The sequence below is a fragment of the Rattus rattus genome, chromosome 3, assembly GCF_011064425.1.
Source record: "Rattus rattus isolate New Zealand chromosome 3, Rrattus_CSIRO_v1, whole genome shotgun sequence".
NCBI classification, from domain to species: domain Eukaryota; kingdom Metazoa; phylum Chordata; class Mammalia; order Rodentia; family Muridae; genus Rattus; species Rattus rattus.
The window spans coordinates 117306017-117323262 of NC_046156.1; the positions used below are offsets into that span (position 1 = coordinate 117306017).

At 45.7% G+C, this 17246-nt stretch overlaps 1 protein-coding gene across 5 annotated transcripts in view; it reads left to right on the forward strand.

Annotated features, from left to right (window-relative positions):
* The first annotated feature begins 241 nt into the window (after nucleotides 1–241).
* The window catches only part of Trpc3 (transient receptor potential cation channel subfamily C member 3), a 61012-nt gene continuing 44007 nt past the window's right edge, over nucleotides 242–17246 (forward strand). For all 5 annotated transcript variants that reach the window (XM_032898489.1, XM_032898490.1, XM_032898491.1 and 2 more), the window contains exon 1: nucleotides 242–540. In XM_032898489.1, the coding sequence (XP_032754380.1) occupies nucleotides 362–540 (179 nt within the window). In that variant the 5' untranslated portion in view covers nucleotides 242–361. The remainder of the gene's footprint in view (nucleotides 541–17246) is intronic.

Here is a 17246-nt window from a genome sequence, read left to right on the forward strand (position 1 = left end):
AAGAGGGTTCTGGGTCTCTGGTAAAAAGGAGGAAAGGAGGGTGGAGAGAAGTTTCTGCTGTTTCTCAGCTCCCCACCTGCTGGTCTGTCTGATTCCTGCGCAGCGCTGTCTGCGAGGGACTGGTCTCCCCTCCTCCCATCCCTCCTCCCTCCTCCCTCCTCCCTCTCCTCGCAGGGAAACCGCGCCGTCTCGCCGCGATGCTGTCGGACCGGCAGACCACGCACAGCCGGCATCGCGGCCGCGGACCCCGAGCTCCGCTGCAGGTCGCGCGCTCGGCCCGGGCGGCCCCGGCGCCGCGGCCCGGGTGCTTGACTCCGGGCGGCTGGGCTGCTGACTGCGGGCGGCAAGGAGCTCGGCCGCTATGTCCACCAAGGTCAAGAAGTGCCGGGAGCCCGCGAGGGTGACCTTGCCCGCGCCGGAGGAGGAGGATGGCGAGGCCGAGGGAGCCGAGCCGCAGCGCCGCCGCCGGGGCTGGAGGGGCGTCAACGGCGGGCTGGAGCCGCCCTGCCCGCGCGCGCCGCCGTCCCCGGGGCCCGACGCGTGAGTACCGGAGCGCGGCCGAGCGGGGTGGGTGGGACCGGGACCGGGATCCGGACCAGCTAAGCGCGGCGGCGCTCCTCTTCCCAGGAGGATTCAGGCTCCGCAACCGGGTCCTGCTGAGCCGGGCCCAGCCGGGCTCACGAGCACGCACTGCCCGCGGACCATCACCGACGGCGGGGCTCGGGGAGAGAGAGCGAGGCTACCAGGGCTAGGATCTCGGGACTCGAACCGGGAGCTGCTGGGAGGTCGTGGGCTGTACTGTGTGCACAGGACCCGCCGCTGCTCTGCGCCTCTCCGGCTCGCCAGGGTGGAGGACAGAGAGCGGAGCTCGCCGTGGCACAGCGCGGTGCGGAGTGCACAGAGTCGGACGAAGGCGTCCCTCACGTGCGTGCTCACACCCAAACCCCAGGGCAGCGGCTCTCACAGTCGCTTAGGGTCAACTTGGGCTATGAGATCCCAGAAAGCTCAGAGCTAGTGACTCCCCTGCCCCTCCTTCCCTCCAGTTCTGACTTTTTCCTTCACCACATCTCTGCTTGCTTCTCTTTTCCTCTCTGCAAAAGTAGTAGTTAGCAAGCAAATGATTGAGAAAAGAACCTGTTCATTCCAACAATACAGCGCCCGGCCAGCTTCCAGAGGCTAAGAAACAAAGGGCGCTGTTCTACTCTCCTCGGCGGAGCGCTGCACATGCGGGAAGAGTGTTTGAGTGGAAGGGGTTCAGGCGTGGGGACCCTGGTGTCAGTCGTGGCTCCTCTGCCAGCGGGCAGGTGGCTTTCCTGTCGGGGGACAGGCACTGCAGCGCCGCCTGCTGCCCGAAGTCTGTCCGCTTGCCGGGTCCGCGGTTTGGGGAGGTTGGATGGTGGAGGCCAGGCCAGGCTGGATTTAACAAGCTGGTAGGGACCGGAACTTAAATAGCAATCAGTGGCCGGGAGCAGATCATTCAGGAAGGGTCCTGATTTAAAATCAACTACGCCTCCGGGAGGAAGTCAGTAAAAGAAACTGGTGAAAGAGCATACCATAGAAATGGCCCAGGAAATGGAGAGAAGGCTCATCCTTTGGGATTACATCCCTGTCTGCTCACTTCCACCCTTCAAAGTTTCAGAATATTATCCACTTTTTCCTTATGTTTCCACAAACCCCATAAATTGGGGTTTATGGACTTGTATAGCTTCTTGATTTTTACGGAATTCTATTACCTTAAATAACTGGTATATGGGGAACTTAATTATCTGTGGAAGTAGGGCGGATTCGGAATTATGGCTCTCCCTTCTGAAGTTTGAAGTCAGTTACACAAAGTCCGTGAGTGGGTTCCACCGGAGGCTCACTACCTGCCGAGATCACCACATCTGCTGACTTTACACCACGCAACAAGTGTGTGTTCGTTAATTTTAAAGGTTAAGAGAACTTAACACTTCGTGGATCACCCTCTCCCCATTTGCATGACACTTGGTGACATCAGAAGACTTCCGTCCCTCCTATAGTGTTGAGCAGAGTAAAGCCACGATGCCTCTGCATCACTGGTTAAAGTTGAGCAGGACAGCCTTGGAGTCAGAGTAGCAGAGCCACCCCAGGGTCACATTCAGTAAGCGCAGTGGCACAGCTGAGCTTACTACTCAGTGGAATCCTAAGAACAGGACCTTTTCAAGTCCTGTTGTTAATGTTGTAGGTTAGCATACAAGTAATTCGTTTCCTCATAACTGGTTTCCTCAAAGCATCTTACCTTCTTTATCATCCTCCCTCTCCCACTAGTCTCTCCTGTGCAGTCCTCTCCTCTGCTTCTCTTCCTTCCCTAGTTTTCCCCTCTATGTATTGAATGTATGTCGTTACTGTATTTCCCTCTTCCCTGAAGATTTCTTCCTCTCCTAATCCAATCCTAATTGCTCTTGTCGTTTAGTAACAGAATAACACACACACACAAGTGCATGCACAAATATACACACAAACACACACACACACATACAAACACACACACAAACACACACACACACAGAGCCAAACATACACACATACATACAAACATACACACACACATACATACATACCACACACACACACACACACACACACACACACACACACACACACACACTGTGGCTTATGTGTTTGGTCCATGTTCCAGACTTTCGCTTGGGAATCTGAATAGGCTGAATAGGGAAGAATGCCCTCTGATAGGTCGCGTGTGAGATGTCTCCATCCTTTGACAGACTCTTGAGTGAGCCATTGACTCAAAGCAGTTCTATCTCATTGCTTGCAGACTGGGACCGAATGGCACCATCAGAGAGAACTTCATTCAGGAAGTTTTCAATTATTAAGTATATCTTATACTTACAGTCTATAAATATGGGAAGGTCTAGAAGTGTGTTCTCGAGAGCTCTGGGGGACTTGTGCACAGTGCAAGTATGATACAACAACCCCCAAAGATGAGGGACAAAGCCTCCCTCTGTGAGGGAGAGTGATAAAGACGCTGGGCGTGGACGATGATGCCATCGATCTGAAGAAAATGAGTATTACTCAAAAAAAAAAGTGAAGATCCAAGTACAACAGGAGACAAGGTTATTTGTTTGTAAAGAAACCAACATGGGCTGGAAGGATTCTTAGGATGAGACAAAGCTAATTATTTCAAGCTCCATCCCTCAAAATGTCAGGGATGTTTCTAGAAGGAGTCCACTGAGTGTGGTTGGAGCATAGGGTGTGAGAAGGAGAGAAGTGGGGTTTGGAGGCATTTTGCTTCTGGGCATTAATGAGAAAGGTCTTATGTGTCAAGGTATGACAGCAGAGAGCCTTTGGTTGTTTAAAAGCAGAAGCACTGTGATCAAAGTCACTCTGTGTAGCACGCATGGAAGTTGACAGAATATGCAGGAAGGAACACATTAGAAGGCTGTTGTAGCTGTCAGGGCTGAGCTGGAGATAGAAGGAGACTGGGAGAGAGAACATACAAACAAAATCTATGGGGTTGAGTTGTTTGTTTTTTAGTGTGCACTGCATGACTAGTTTTTGAAAGAAGCTGGATTAGGGGGAGTCGGGGCATTCTAACTAGGACTATTGAAGCCATCATTGAGAGGGAAGGGACTGTGAGAAGATTCTGAGTTGTGGGGTGATTCTCATTATGGTCTCCCCCAAGAGATGGAGTTCCAGGCTGGAACTCGAGAGAAGGCGAGGCTTTGCTGTCTGGCGGAATTGTTGAGGAGTTCTATGCTCACACTAGATTGTCCAAAGGACCATTCAAGAGAAACAGAGGGATCCCTGAGGAGAAAGTGTTTTGATGGAAATGAAGGGGGGGAGGAGCGAGGGCAGGGTGGTCCTAACTCGGGGCTGCCTAGAGAACTCCAGGAAAATGGAAAATTGACAGAATCGTGGCAAAAACTCAAGACAATAGACATTTGTGAGTCTACTGGAAAGGCAAGTCAGTCCTGGGGTGTGGGAAGGACACTGGCAAAGGTATGGCAATTCTCAGAAGGCTTTGTTTAACAGAGGCAGACTTCTAGAAAAGAGAGCTCTGGGCCAAACGTTAGTTATAATGAAAACAACCATTTCTGTTTATGTACACTCTGGTTGAATCACAGCTCCATAGAACAGGGTTTGTCACTGTCATTGACAAATGAGGACATCGGCACACACAGCAACATAATTTCCAAAAGTTACTAAGCAAGGCACAGTCAGCTGTTGATGCTCAGCTGTCTGAAAGGGTGGTCTGAGGACACAGTGCTTCCTAGCCCAAGCTGTCTAGTTGGATGCAGGTTTCTGGGGGTTGGTTTGGCTATGGGATAAGGACCTATCATATGGATGTGTTTAGGTATCAGATTGTAAGTAACACCTCCTTTCCACCCCTGGAGGAAAACTCAGTTCTCAAGTGACTGTTGAATCTCTCTAGACTGGCAGAAAAAAATCTGACTGGTGTTATAAAGGAAAAGGCAGGTTTCCTTGTGAGGAAAATTCCTTGCTTAATTTTCAAGTTAAAGAACAAAGTGGCACAGAACTTGAGACCCTTAGTAATTTGACACTTTTCATTAGATCATCAGATTCATGCCCCAGAGGCACAGTTTCATCATGTGGGATACAGAGTTGTCATTTTGTTAGTTTGTTTCAAATTATTTTTATACAGTGTCAAAGTAACAGACAAACATAGCTTTGGATGTTAGAACACTAAATACTTTTCTGAGCAGCAGACCCCACCTGTCCCTGTCAGCCCTCATCTTCTCCTGTCCAGTTTCCCCACCGCACTTTCCCGCTTCTTCATGTGTGACACTCTGACACACATATCATTGAGGGACCATCAGAAATCTTGCGAATTTGCTCACACACACCTCTTATTCTCCCCTCATCTTCCACAACATGATTTGTTACAATTTCTGGCCAACATCTTTAGGTCTTCATTATTTAACCATGCTGCCACGTTACTTAGAGCTAACAAATAGTCTAATACCACTACCTTTCTTTTATAATCACATAGTTTTCTTGAAATAACTCTTTGTCACATTTGGTTTTGGTTCTTTCGCTGAGTCGTCTACAGAGTGTGTTCCTGAAAAGATCCCTTCTAGCTTTCTCAGACTTTGCATACGGCCTTTAAGCTTTTCTTTCCTTAGGAAGCTTTTAGAACTGTCCGTTTACCCATTCTCTTCTGAGGCTGTGCTTTGGAGGAGAGGGCTGTGCTTTGGAGGAGGGGGCTGTTTTCACTGCTGGAACAGAATACTTGGTGAGCGCCTTGACCTGGAGTTGGTGTCCCTTTGTTCTGGGATATTTTCTTGCATTACTTTCTGAAATGATTCTTTTGTCCTTGCCGTGTTTCTTAATTGCTCTTTTCAATCTTCTTTCTCTATTTTTTTTTGAGAATTCTGATGATTTTAACATTAGATTCCCTAGACCAATCTAGTTTTTCTACCTCTTCTCTTCTACCTTCCCATGCTTATCTTTCACATTATTCTTCATAAGAAATCCCATGCACAGGGTCTGGGGAAGAAACTGAGGGCCCCATGCATGCTAAGGACATGCATTTGCACCAAGCTCCATCCTCAAGGCCTAACTAGTTGCTTTAAACAAACAAACAAACAAACATACAAACAAACAAAATAACTTTTACTTCTAAGGCCTCTTTTCTTAGACATGTTCCTTTCTTCTTTTTATTTTTAGGCATGTTCCTTTTTGTAGCATATTTTCCTTATTTAGGGGTGTAATTTTTAAGATATTTCTTGGGGTTGGGAGGGGGACTAGAAAATTGTAAACTCCTGTTACTGTTGTAGAGATGGGCCAAAATTCCTGTCGGTTGATATCTGCTCTGGAAAACCCACATCTAGTGTGTCTGTCTTTGTGTCTCTAGAGCGGCCATATTCTCTCTTTTATAGAAGAGTGGAAGGGTTGTCATCTGATTGTTTTGGGATTCAGGGTCTAAGGGAGCACTTCTACCTACTCCTTACCTAGACTTTAACAAGTCACTCGCTTTAAGATGTAGCCTGGTTTTTAATTTCCTAAACTTCCAGACAGTCTCTGCCAGTGGACAGAGCAGACCCACCTGGCCTTGCCCTGTCCAGAAACCTCCTTTGTCACAGGCTCTCTCCTTACCATCTCCACAGATCTCGGCTTGGGGTTGCAAATGTCTCTTGTTTTTTTATTGGTTTTCCTTACCATTCTTTGTTCTCCTGATCACAGAGGAATTTTGGAGAGAGGGGGATAAGAACCTCCTTTACTCCTTTGCTTGGAACCGAACATCCCCATGGCTGTCCTGTTTATTTGCACGGTGGTGGTATTATTTAAAACAGAACCTCACAGTCCTGACTGCTGAGGTAAATAGCCATTGTCACAGTGGAATAAGACCCCCAAATCCCCTCTCTGCCATCTCAGGACTACACAGCACAGAATGTTCTGAAAAGGAAACTCATGTTTGAGATGGAAGCCATGGCCCTTGCCTTCTGTCACAAAACTGAAGCTATAACTAGATACCTAAGTCGATGCAGTCCCCGGTCATCTGAAATAGGTCCCCGGGCTGTGCTGTTTGTACTGTGGCCTCCTTTAGTTAACAGATTTATCTCTTTCTCAAAGACATTTTTAAATAAATTTACTCCAGGGAAGAACAGCATAGGAAACCATTAATTAGTATTAACTCATTTATGAGATCCAATTAAGTCATCGTTGCAACTCAGCTGCTGAGGGCAGATCAACTTAGGAACGCTTGTGAGGTAATAGGAGGACTGCAGTCAGGAAAATGAGTGAGGAGAACCTCTCCAAGAGTTACTGCCAACACTTACCCCTATACCACAGAGGTGGTGGGCTCCTGTCCCTCTCTGCCCATCCTTTGAGGACGGGGATGTAGGGATTTCCATTCTTGTAATGGGAGATCAAGTGTTTCATTCTCTCCTCTCGTCCTTTAAAGTTATTCTTAGCCATCAAGCTTTCCCATAAACCGTAACCCCGGTTTACAATTAGACAATAAAACACCACGGGAGGTGTACTGGGGGAGGAAAACTGTTGGCAGAACTCCTACACCATCCTGGCTCTTCAGGGAGCTTAATCACCTTGTGGGGGTGGGGTGAGGCCTGCACAGGCATCTGAAGAGAAGCCCCTGGCTTCTCAGCCAACCTCATATTTCCCTTAGCATATGATGTTATTACTCTAAGCGGGGGAGTCCAACCAGTGTCTGTGCAGGGTGAACACCAGGGAGTCTGGCCTTCCACAGAGGGGCTGAGGCGTGGACTGGGGCTGACTAACCTCACACTTGTACAGAAGGAAAGTGACAGTGACATTAGGAGAATAATTAGGCCTCTTGTAATACTCGGCCTTTAATTTAGCATCTAGGTCAGGGATGTTTAACTACAGCTATCTAGAAAGTCTCCTATTAAGAGAAAACTAAGCCTGGCATAGTGACTTATACCTGTAATTTCAGCATTCAGGAGGTTGAGGCAGGAGAATCACTGAGCTTGAAGCTGGGGTACATAGGAAATACCATGTCTCAAAAACAAACCAACAAACAAAATATCTAAAGAATCCTCTTCTACCCTCTGCATTCAAACATTAAGCGTAACAGATATTTGGTACTAGAGGGGTTTTTAATGATTTTTAAATGCCCACCGATGTATATCCTGTTAAGACCTTGACCTCAATGATTTTTTTTACTCAAATTTTGCATCTCTAGATGTATTTTCATCAAATAAAGACGGCGATTTGAGTTCTCCGATGAAGCACAGGGTGCAGGCTGATGAGTTAGACTAGAATAGACATCCGAGAACACCAGGCTTCGGGCTTTAGACATGGAGGATGTTGATGAGAGTAACCCAGTCTCTCTCCTTCTCATGAAATAAGAGACTATGCAGAATTAATCAGTGATGATTAATATTTGAGTAGCTAAATATGAGATTCTCTTAAGTCAGTAGATTTTTGTCATTTGAGTTCATTTTGTCTCTATTCCTATCCATTTGTACTGAATCCATAAGAATGTTCCCTTTATCACCTTGAGTCTGTCCTGAAAATACATTTATTTTATAAGGAAGTCTAAATTATTAATCATTAGAAATCATTAATCTTATATGTCCCCTATTTACCCTCAGATTTTCCTAGTAAGACATGCTTTATGTAAGATCAAAATCAAAGGCATCTAACTTGCAAATACTTTTGAGCTAACTAAGGACCAGATGTAATGAAGCAGAAATCTGTAACTGAAAAGTTGGTCGAGAGAGTGGTTGTTTATGTGACTTTAATGACTGATTATTAATTTTCATGAATGTATTCATTATATCCCTCTTATTGAAAGGCTACATTGCCTGTATATACTGTCATAGGTGACTAAGCACAATCTTTGATCTGAGGGGAAATTCTCTGTCCCTTGAGTCCTCAGACACAGCAATTAGTATCTGCACCATGTGTGCACCTCTACTCAGCAGGCACTCTCCGTGGTGTGTGACAGCCACACACAAGGGCAAAGGGGCAGTCCATGCTCTGCGGGAAGTTACTGAGTCCTTGAGACAGGCATGAAAATGGACAGACACACAGTATTACAAAAGTTGGTTTAATGGCCTCAGGCACAAATGCATTGCAGGAAACAGATATATACGTTCTGGAATGTGTTGCCTGACACTCTCATGAGCATGAGAACTCTCCCCCAACAGTCAGGCAAGAAATGGCTGGAGCATCCCCCTTTGTTCCCTATGGGCTTCGGAGGGGACAGCAGACTGCTCAGTTTCCTTTCGCTCTGTCTAGCTTTAGCTGCTAAGAGTCTGGATGCGTAGCATCATGCTTTCAGAAGATGGAGGGGAAGCGGAGGCGGGAGCCCTGAGCTTCCCCTCCACTTTCCAATAGCTTCCTGTCCTTTACAGTTAACATACACCTAACAGGCTAATTCGACACTTCTAATTCTGAATGTGGACCAGGTCTGCTGTATGCACCTTTAATCCCAGTGCTTGGGAGCTACAGGCAGGTGGGTCTATGTCGCTTCAAAGGCAGCCAGGTCTATTTCTAGGCCTGCCAGGGTTACACAGTGAGACCATGTCAAAAAAGACTGATGTAATTCAGACCAGCAGAAACTTGAGGACCCTCCACTATAGAGACCCAACAGCTATCTTCCAGGCCTGGTAAGTGTGGAAATCTCTACATCTTAATTTTGTAGCATGGGGATCTTTTTTGTAACATTTATTTGAGGGGGGGCTATGAAGGTGAGAAAACAACTCCCCAGAGCCAGTTCTCTTCCTTCACTACCTGGGCCCAGAGACCCGAAACTTGTCCACTTGTCAGCAAGCGCCTTTACCTGCTAAGCCACCTCTCCAACACCACATGCAAATCTCTGTAGATGAAAACTACGCCCTTTTCTTTGTGACATGAAGAATCTTCTATTGTTAGTCTGGTTGTTACAAGGTTGATGGGCTGTGGTGTGTGATGTGTGCTCGGTAGATACTTGTAGACTCACATGGACTGGGACTGACACACTCAGGAGTGGCTCTGCTGAACTTCTTCCCCTCCATGATCACATTCATGAAGAGATACAAGTTTGGGGTAGCACTGCCGAGCTCTTTCTTCCGTGTGTATGTAGGCATGCTGGAAGGGAAGTGTGTTAGATATTCCAGCAGTGGAATCGATTGACGGGTACTGCTTGCTAGGTGATCTGTTTCTTGACATTTCATTGCTGGTTTTTAGTTCCTTTGTCAGAGCATGCAGCTTCCCACGCCACTGTCTTCAGTGCCACAAAATAACATGGCGGCTGCTTCGTGAGGCGCTTTTGTGTTGATTGTTGAATATTATCTAGTGTTGAATATTGACCAGACCATCCTAGGCCTTTAAGAGATAACATAAGTTGAAAATATGTGTCAAACACACTCTATCAAACACAAGGACACACGTGCCACCCAGGAGAATGATCCAGGAGACAGAAATCAAGGAAGAAAATAAAACCATCTCAGTTTAAGAAGTTATCTGGATTATAAAGGTTCAGGCTTGGATGGGCAAGCCATTGTAGAAAGGGTCAAAGACTTCATAGCTCAGAATGAACAGAATCTTGCTGGTCAGAGAAGCTCCACCCTCGACCTCAAGACACAATGTGAGCTGGACCGTGGCAGAAGAAAGGATCTAAATTGATAAATGACAGAATGAAGATGTTTAGGGATGGAAGCAACCACAGGAGGAACATTCTAGAACCTGGTATGGCAGAGTCAAGAAATCACTGAACAGCTTAGATGAGCATAGCTTTTTGCCTTGCATCTTCAACCAGATGAATACAAGAGACAAAATAACCCAATATCCAACATGTGGTGTAAATTAGTTTTAAGGTTGTTTTGTTTTCGTTGTTTACTAAACAGATATTTATTCAGCAAGTGAATTAATCAATAAATCAAGCAATTAAGTTAATTAAGCAATTAAGCAGTTACAAGAGCTGACAGGAGAGATCTGCTCTATCACACAGGAATTTGGCCAACTAGGGCAGTGTCTTTCTGTTTTCTGAGCCAGAGTATAAGGGCTTTTACTTCCTGAGTCTCCTCCCAGTCTCTGGAGAGGTTCTTCTGTGCCCCACCTGTGAGCAAGTGTGGAAGATTGCTGCAAAGCTGGCCTCATTGAGCTGTTTGATGCTATAGCAAAAGTGTTCTTTGGATGATTTTCAATACTCCCGGAAGATATCTCTTCCCCTGCTCTTGTGTGGACACTGGGGGCGGACTTTTCTTTCTCTGGGGACCCCTGCCAGATATCCTTAGACAGATGAAGGCTATGCCCTCCACTTTGTTAAAGGAAGCATCTTCTCTTGCTGGTTGACTGCTATCGTGGCGATGAGCTGTGATGTCCAGTGTCAAGAAGCTGTTGTGAGTGTTGATATCCTGTGACTCTTTCTGTTCTCTGGGCCACGTTCAGAACTCGGGTGTTTCTTACCAGTGGCTGTAAGAAAAAAGGGCTCCCTCTCTGTGGAAATGTAGCTGATGTCCTCCATCTCTGCGCCAGTGGTCCAGCACTCTTGGCACATCATCCTGGTTTTGATGCAGGCTCCCTGGCTCTCATCTTACATCGAATACCACATGGTAGTCAGAAGTGATGGGAGAAAGCTCCCACTGTGCACCACCCTCTCCTCAGAATCTGGTGGGAACCTTCCCCACCCACCCTGACCCTCCTGAATCCATATGTCGCTTGTCATTTCTGCCAGTCCCTTTGCTCTTCTCTGCTGTGGCAGTGGGAGAACTGCCCAGTCTGTGTGGTGAGGTCACTCTGTGGTGAGGGTCCTGCAGAGCGCATAGATAAGGGAGCTGAGCAGATTCAGCCAAGAACACCTTCTCTTTCCCCAAATTCCTCCATAAATCCTACTTTTTCTTTTAAAACCCAGAATGTTCCCTTGATCTTTTCCTGTGTGACACACTCACTGTCCTGTAAGCAGGAAAGGCACTCACTCAACAAGGGCAAAAACCCTGCATTGCATTCGGAAACACAAAATTTAAAAAAAAAAAAGTATCTTAGCACGTCTTTAGAAAATAGCATGGCTGGTGTAGGAGGAAGAGGGGTTGTGTATTAACAGGATGGAGAAGGGTAGATTTGAAAGCAAGGTTGGCTAGGCAGGGACAGAGAGCTGTGGACATTCCTGAAGTTTAGTTAAAGGAATACTAAGACAGAAGACTGTGAAAATTGGCTTGATAAACCAGTTGTCTGCAAAGGATGCCATTCTGGGAGTAAAGAGGATTGGGGTCCCCAGGGAACACCAAAGAAAATAGACTCCACTGGTCCCCAAACCTGCACTTGACTGGATATGTGACCTTGGGAATTTTTAGGTCAATTTTCATATTTATGAGGCAACGAAAACAAGTTTGCTTCATAGCATTGTTGGGGAGAATTAAGTATGCTAGTACCTTGGAAACCAAGCATGCGTCTCAGGTGCCCAGTCAGGATGACTTGCTTTGCCTCCTCTTCCCTCGCAAAGCCTCTGAGGTAACCCAGTAGTGATTTGATAAAGTTGGGAGGGTGGCGCAGCCAAAGATGGAGAGACAGGTTGAGCATGGGGACATTCCTGAAGGGAAATAGCAGGACTTTGACTAGCAGGATCAAATCTTGGGCAATAGATGACTTTGAGGTTTCCCAGCCTAACTGGTACTTTGAGATATGCGTTATAAATGCTGGTTTGATTGGAGTGTTCCAGAATAACAAGATGGATAGTTGTCCTGGGAGCCTTAGGTCACATGGGAAGACAGATAGCTTCATCGCACAGTTACTTAGCAAGTCTCTCTTCTCCTCAGGCACTGGGATGTGTTCCACGGATTGATAAGTAAGAAACACTCTTGCTACATGGGGATGTGTGCAGCAGTGGCACTAAAGAGGTGTTTGTTAAATGCTGCTTTCAGAGTTAAGTGACTTTAATAGTCTTATATAAAATACACGGAGGCTGAGAAGACAAAGTTCACATAGAAAGAGGCTTCTCCATACGCAGGAGTCACTGGCCTTAGCACTTGAATCCTCTTAAGAGGTGTAATGGATGCTATAACAGGCAACAGTTTCAGATACTTAATTCAGTAACCCATTTAAAAGCTTCACTTCTTGATAAATCAAAATCGTGTCATTAAACGGTCAAAGGTAAAGGCACATTGTAGACTGCTCTGGCAGAAACCTCACAGAGATCCACTTTTAAGTGGTAGCAGCCGCAACAAAAGAAATGAAATGAATGTCAGGTTGTCTGTTCCTCAGCCTCTGCCACTCAAACGTGCCATTTCAACTTTACTTTTGTCGGGGCCAGGGTGACAAGTGCTGAAAAGCCCAGTGACCCAGGGTCATTGATACAGAGCAGTTGTGCTGGTTTAAGGTACAGGCTTCCTTATTTTAGCACACACAGAACTTGCCGACGGCGTTCATTTAAAATTCATATTGCAGGGTCCCACGCCAGGGAGACGTAGAATCGGTTCCTCTGGAATAAGCTTGGAAATCTGTATTTTAGCACACACTTCAAGCAGAACTCAGCCACGGCTGTAGAAACGCTATTAGAGAGGTCAGGTGACTCCATGGAAAGTTAGGACAGCTGGGGAGTGCTGCTCGAATTTTTGCCTCTGAATGGAGTGGGCAGAAGGTTCCCAATGGCTGAACAAAAATAGTTCCCAGAAGAAATTTTCATCAGCTTAAATGTTTGCACAGAAATAAAGATCCCAAGAAGCATTAAGAATTCTCTTTAAACAAATGTGACATGTCTTATTCAATTCTGCATATGCCGATAAGACCCTGAGGACATCAGGAGACAGCTGTTTTTGACTGTTTTAGAGGCCAGAATTCCGAGGTCAGGTTGCTGACACGGTCAGGTTCTCTCACTGGCTTGCAAATAGAGAGCTGCTCTCCCCACCCATCCTCCCATGGGCCCAGGCAAAATCGGGAGGGAGAGAGTTCAGTCTGTAGTAGTGAAGCTCTCTGGTTGTCCACAGTAGCAGTGGTGAAGGAGCCTGAACAGAGCCTTGCAGATCAGTCAGCACTGCTGTGTTCTTTTGTGAGAATGGAGTCCCTTCAGAGTGCCTTCCGAGTGCTGGCTGCGTACAACCATTGGGCGAGGGTCAGAAGAGAGGGATACATTCTGTTGACATTATCAGAGTCCGGCATCTTCCCTATTTCAAAAGCTGCAAGTAATATGTCAAGGGCATCTGGCACTGGAGACCTGTTCCCCCCCTGGGGCCTATTTCTCTGTCCATTTCTGCTCTGTAGGAAGAGTTAGAGGACTCTCAGTCTGTGGGTCACGTGACCAAAGTGGCACTCGATCACCTCTTTTTTTTCTCAAGTGACAACATAAGGTAAATAGTTGGCTTTGAGTTCATTTTTATTGGGAGATCAGACCTCACACTTGAGTCACTGTTGTCAGTCACTATTCTATTGCCGTGAAGAGACACCATGGCCAAGGGCAACTCTTATAAAAGAAAGCGTTTAACTGGGGCTCGCTTTTGAAGCCATCATGGTGAGGAGTATGGCAGATTGGAGGCAGGCATGGCCAGGGCAGTAGCAGAGAGCTGAGCCTCTTGATCCTTAGGGAGCACTTGGGGGTGTGTGGTGTGGTGTGGGCTTTTGAAACCTCAAAGACAAGTCCCTGTGACACCGCCTCCAACAAGGCCACACACACTCTAGCAAGGCTTACCCCCTAGTCTTTCCCAAACAGTTCCACTCGCCATGCATTCAAACGTTTGCTCCTAGTGGGGCCTGTCTCATTCAAACCACCACAGTACTGAAATCAAGCAGTGTACCCCCAGTATACATCCTGGAGATAGCAGTTCTGGAAGAATAAATATTAATAAAAACTTTGAAATGCTAAGATATGCAATGTATAACACAAGGACTCTAGGTAATAAAATTGTGCATTAAATAAGATTTGTGACACATGAGTAGATTTTAGCTGCTCTTATCAAGTAACAGAACGGCCAAAAGCAGTGGGAAACTGAGTGATGGTGTGTGTGCATCCCATCCTTCAACTCACGTTAGAACAATTAAAATGTTAGCCAGGCGAGGCGGCTCACGCCCGTAATGCCAGGACTTGGGAGACTAAGGCAGGCAGATAACCATGGATTCAGAGCCAACCTGGTGAGTTCGAGAACAGGTAAGGTTGTTCTAGATTGAAAGAGACATAGTTGTTTTGAAAAAAGAGCAAAATATAAAAACGATAAGAAATACTAAGAGAAAGTTCATAAAATAGTCATTTCTTCAAATCAGTCTCTTTTGGCAGAAATTATAAGGTTCTTTATAACTAGTTTCTTTGTAGGCACATCATTAAATTAAAAGAATTAAAAATCTTGTTCACTAATATGTGATACTTCAATAATAATTCATCCCCAAATGTAAGTTGGAGTTCTGTGGACATACTCTGGTTATATATTCTTTTAGCCTTAGACAGTATCTAAATTACCAATGGCAGAAACGAGGTCTTTTAAGTAACATAGAAATTCTAGCCATTCAAAGCCTAGCTTTTAACTCAACAGTAAGTTAACAGACTCCATGAAATGAATACCATTAATACCAATAAGTCATCCTCGATAATGTAAGATTGTCCTAGAGCCCTTATTATAGAGTCTGAAATTCTCTTCTGTACCCTTCAGTGAATGAGTGCTGCTTTCTGCTTTGTACCGGTCTGAAAACCATCTGCCAGCCTTGAACCCCTCCCTTCTCTCTCCTACCACCCTACACACCACACTCCGAAGATACCTGTCAATAGCAGGGTTAAAACACACAGACATTGATAAATTCTAAACTATGTGTACAACTCCTCCAGCTGTGCACGAGGGTGCCAGTGTGGGGTAGAGGCCCTCCCCTGATCTCAGTCCCATGCCCCAGAGCTTCAGGGAAACTGCAGCTGAGAACAGCTTGTCTTTTTTTCTCTCAGGTACAGTTGTCGACCTTCCACACCAGTCAGGCGGTGGCAGTGGGATGTCCCAGAAGCCTGGTCTGTACTGGGCTACATTAACACCTTTACTGAGCATCTCTGGTTCTCGTCTCCACTAGATCTAGGTCTGCTTGCAGCCACTGCCTGCTCTCGGCTGAGAAGCTACCCAGGACTCCTGTGCTGCTCTCTGGGTCTGGATCCTACAGAGCTGAGAAGAGCTGGGTGCTGACACCCTGCTTCCTCTGCTGGGGAAGCTCCCTCATTTAGCCAGGCCCCCAGGGAGGCTTGTGTCCTCTCCTGAATTTTCAAATCCTGGCTCTGAATTCATTGTCCAGGGGTAGGGGACTCTTCTGAAACAGCTATAAAGCCATCACTCTCCCAGCCATGCACTTTTAAGTGTGGTTTATTTGCTTCAAAAGTCAGCAATGTGGAAAAAAGCTTAGCTGGTCCCTTTTGATATAGCTCATGCTCAAAAGAAAAGTTCTACAGATATTTTTATAAAATAAATTTATTGAGCATTTGAATCAAAAAAAAATCTCGGAACTTGGTAGAGTTAAAGATACAGATTTGTATAATATTCGCACAGCACTTGGCCACTAAAATGTACAAATCGTTGAGCTGTTACAGACAACCACGATGTCTAAATGATATCATTTAATTTCGCAATGTTTTTCAAGGACTTGGAATATTTGCAAAAGCTTTTATTTATAAACCCCCTACAGTGTCTGGAACTTTCCACTGTATTTACTATTTTTGCAGTACTGGGGTTTGAAACCAGGGCTTCGCGCATGCAGACAAGACTTTACCTGTTTCTCCAGACCTTGTTTTAGTTTTTATTTTGCCCTGACTGGCCTTGAACTTTGAAGTCCTAATGCTTTAGAATTCTCCAGTGGCTGAGAGAATTCCAGGCCACCCAGCCTGGAATTATCTATTATTTTGAAGGTTTTTGTTTGTTTGTTTTTTGTTTTTGTTTTATTTGGGGGGGGTTGTTTGTTTTTTGGGTTTGTTTTTGGTTTTTTTGTTTGTTTTTGGGGTTTTTTGGTGGTGGTTTTGGCTTTGTTTTGTTTGTTTTGTTTTGTTTTGTTTTTCAGGAGACATGGCCTTGGCCTTCTGAGTACTCAGGTTAGCAGGAGTGAGCCGAGCACCCTCTGAGCTGTAACTTCTCATTTCACCCAGACTTATAAAAATCAAGACGTGGATTGAAGCTGCCACACGCATCACTTTATGACATGGCTTGGCTGCAGTTAGGTCTCAGCTGGCGTGGCTGGTTGTAGAATTTCAGGCCACATTGTTCTAGCTCCAGGAGGCAGGCCTGTGACTGCACTCACAAAGCAGCACAAAGATCTACTACTGATCTTTAATCCGTGGATCAAGTCTTTCCTTCTTGTCCAAAGGGCACATGTGTAGCCTTAGCAATCAAATGACCCTGATTATAAAGGGAGTTATTCTGGATAAAGTCAATCTAGATTAATGCTTGGATTCTATGTTTGGTGAGTGTTGCCTGGGTCGTTGCAAATATGAATCAAAAATAAATAAATTAATTAATTAAAAACTTCACTGGGAAAAGTCTTCCCCTTAAGAGAAAAACTTAAAACTAAGGCTTGCAAGATGGTAGTCAGCCTGAATACCTGGATATGTGTGAAATTTTGGCTTAATGTACGGTAACTTGAGACGTCTATCCTGATGCTTGACAAAAATTAACCTTCATTCAGTACGCCAGCCTGGGACGTGGATGCTGAGTGTTCCCTAGACACTAATTTCGGGATTCTTTTCTTTCCGCGGTAGTAGAGGTTAAATCCGGGTCCTGGCACATTCTCTGGTCATGTGCTCTGTTCGTAGGCTACACAGCAGTTCCAGGCTGACGAAACAGGATACTGAGAGCATCGGTGGTGGTGGTGGTGGTGGTGGTGGTTTGTTTTTGGTTTTT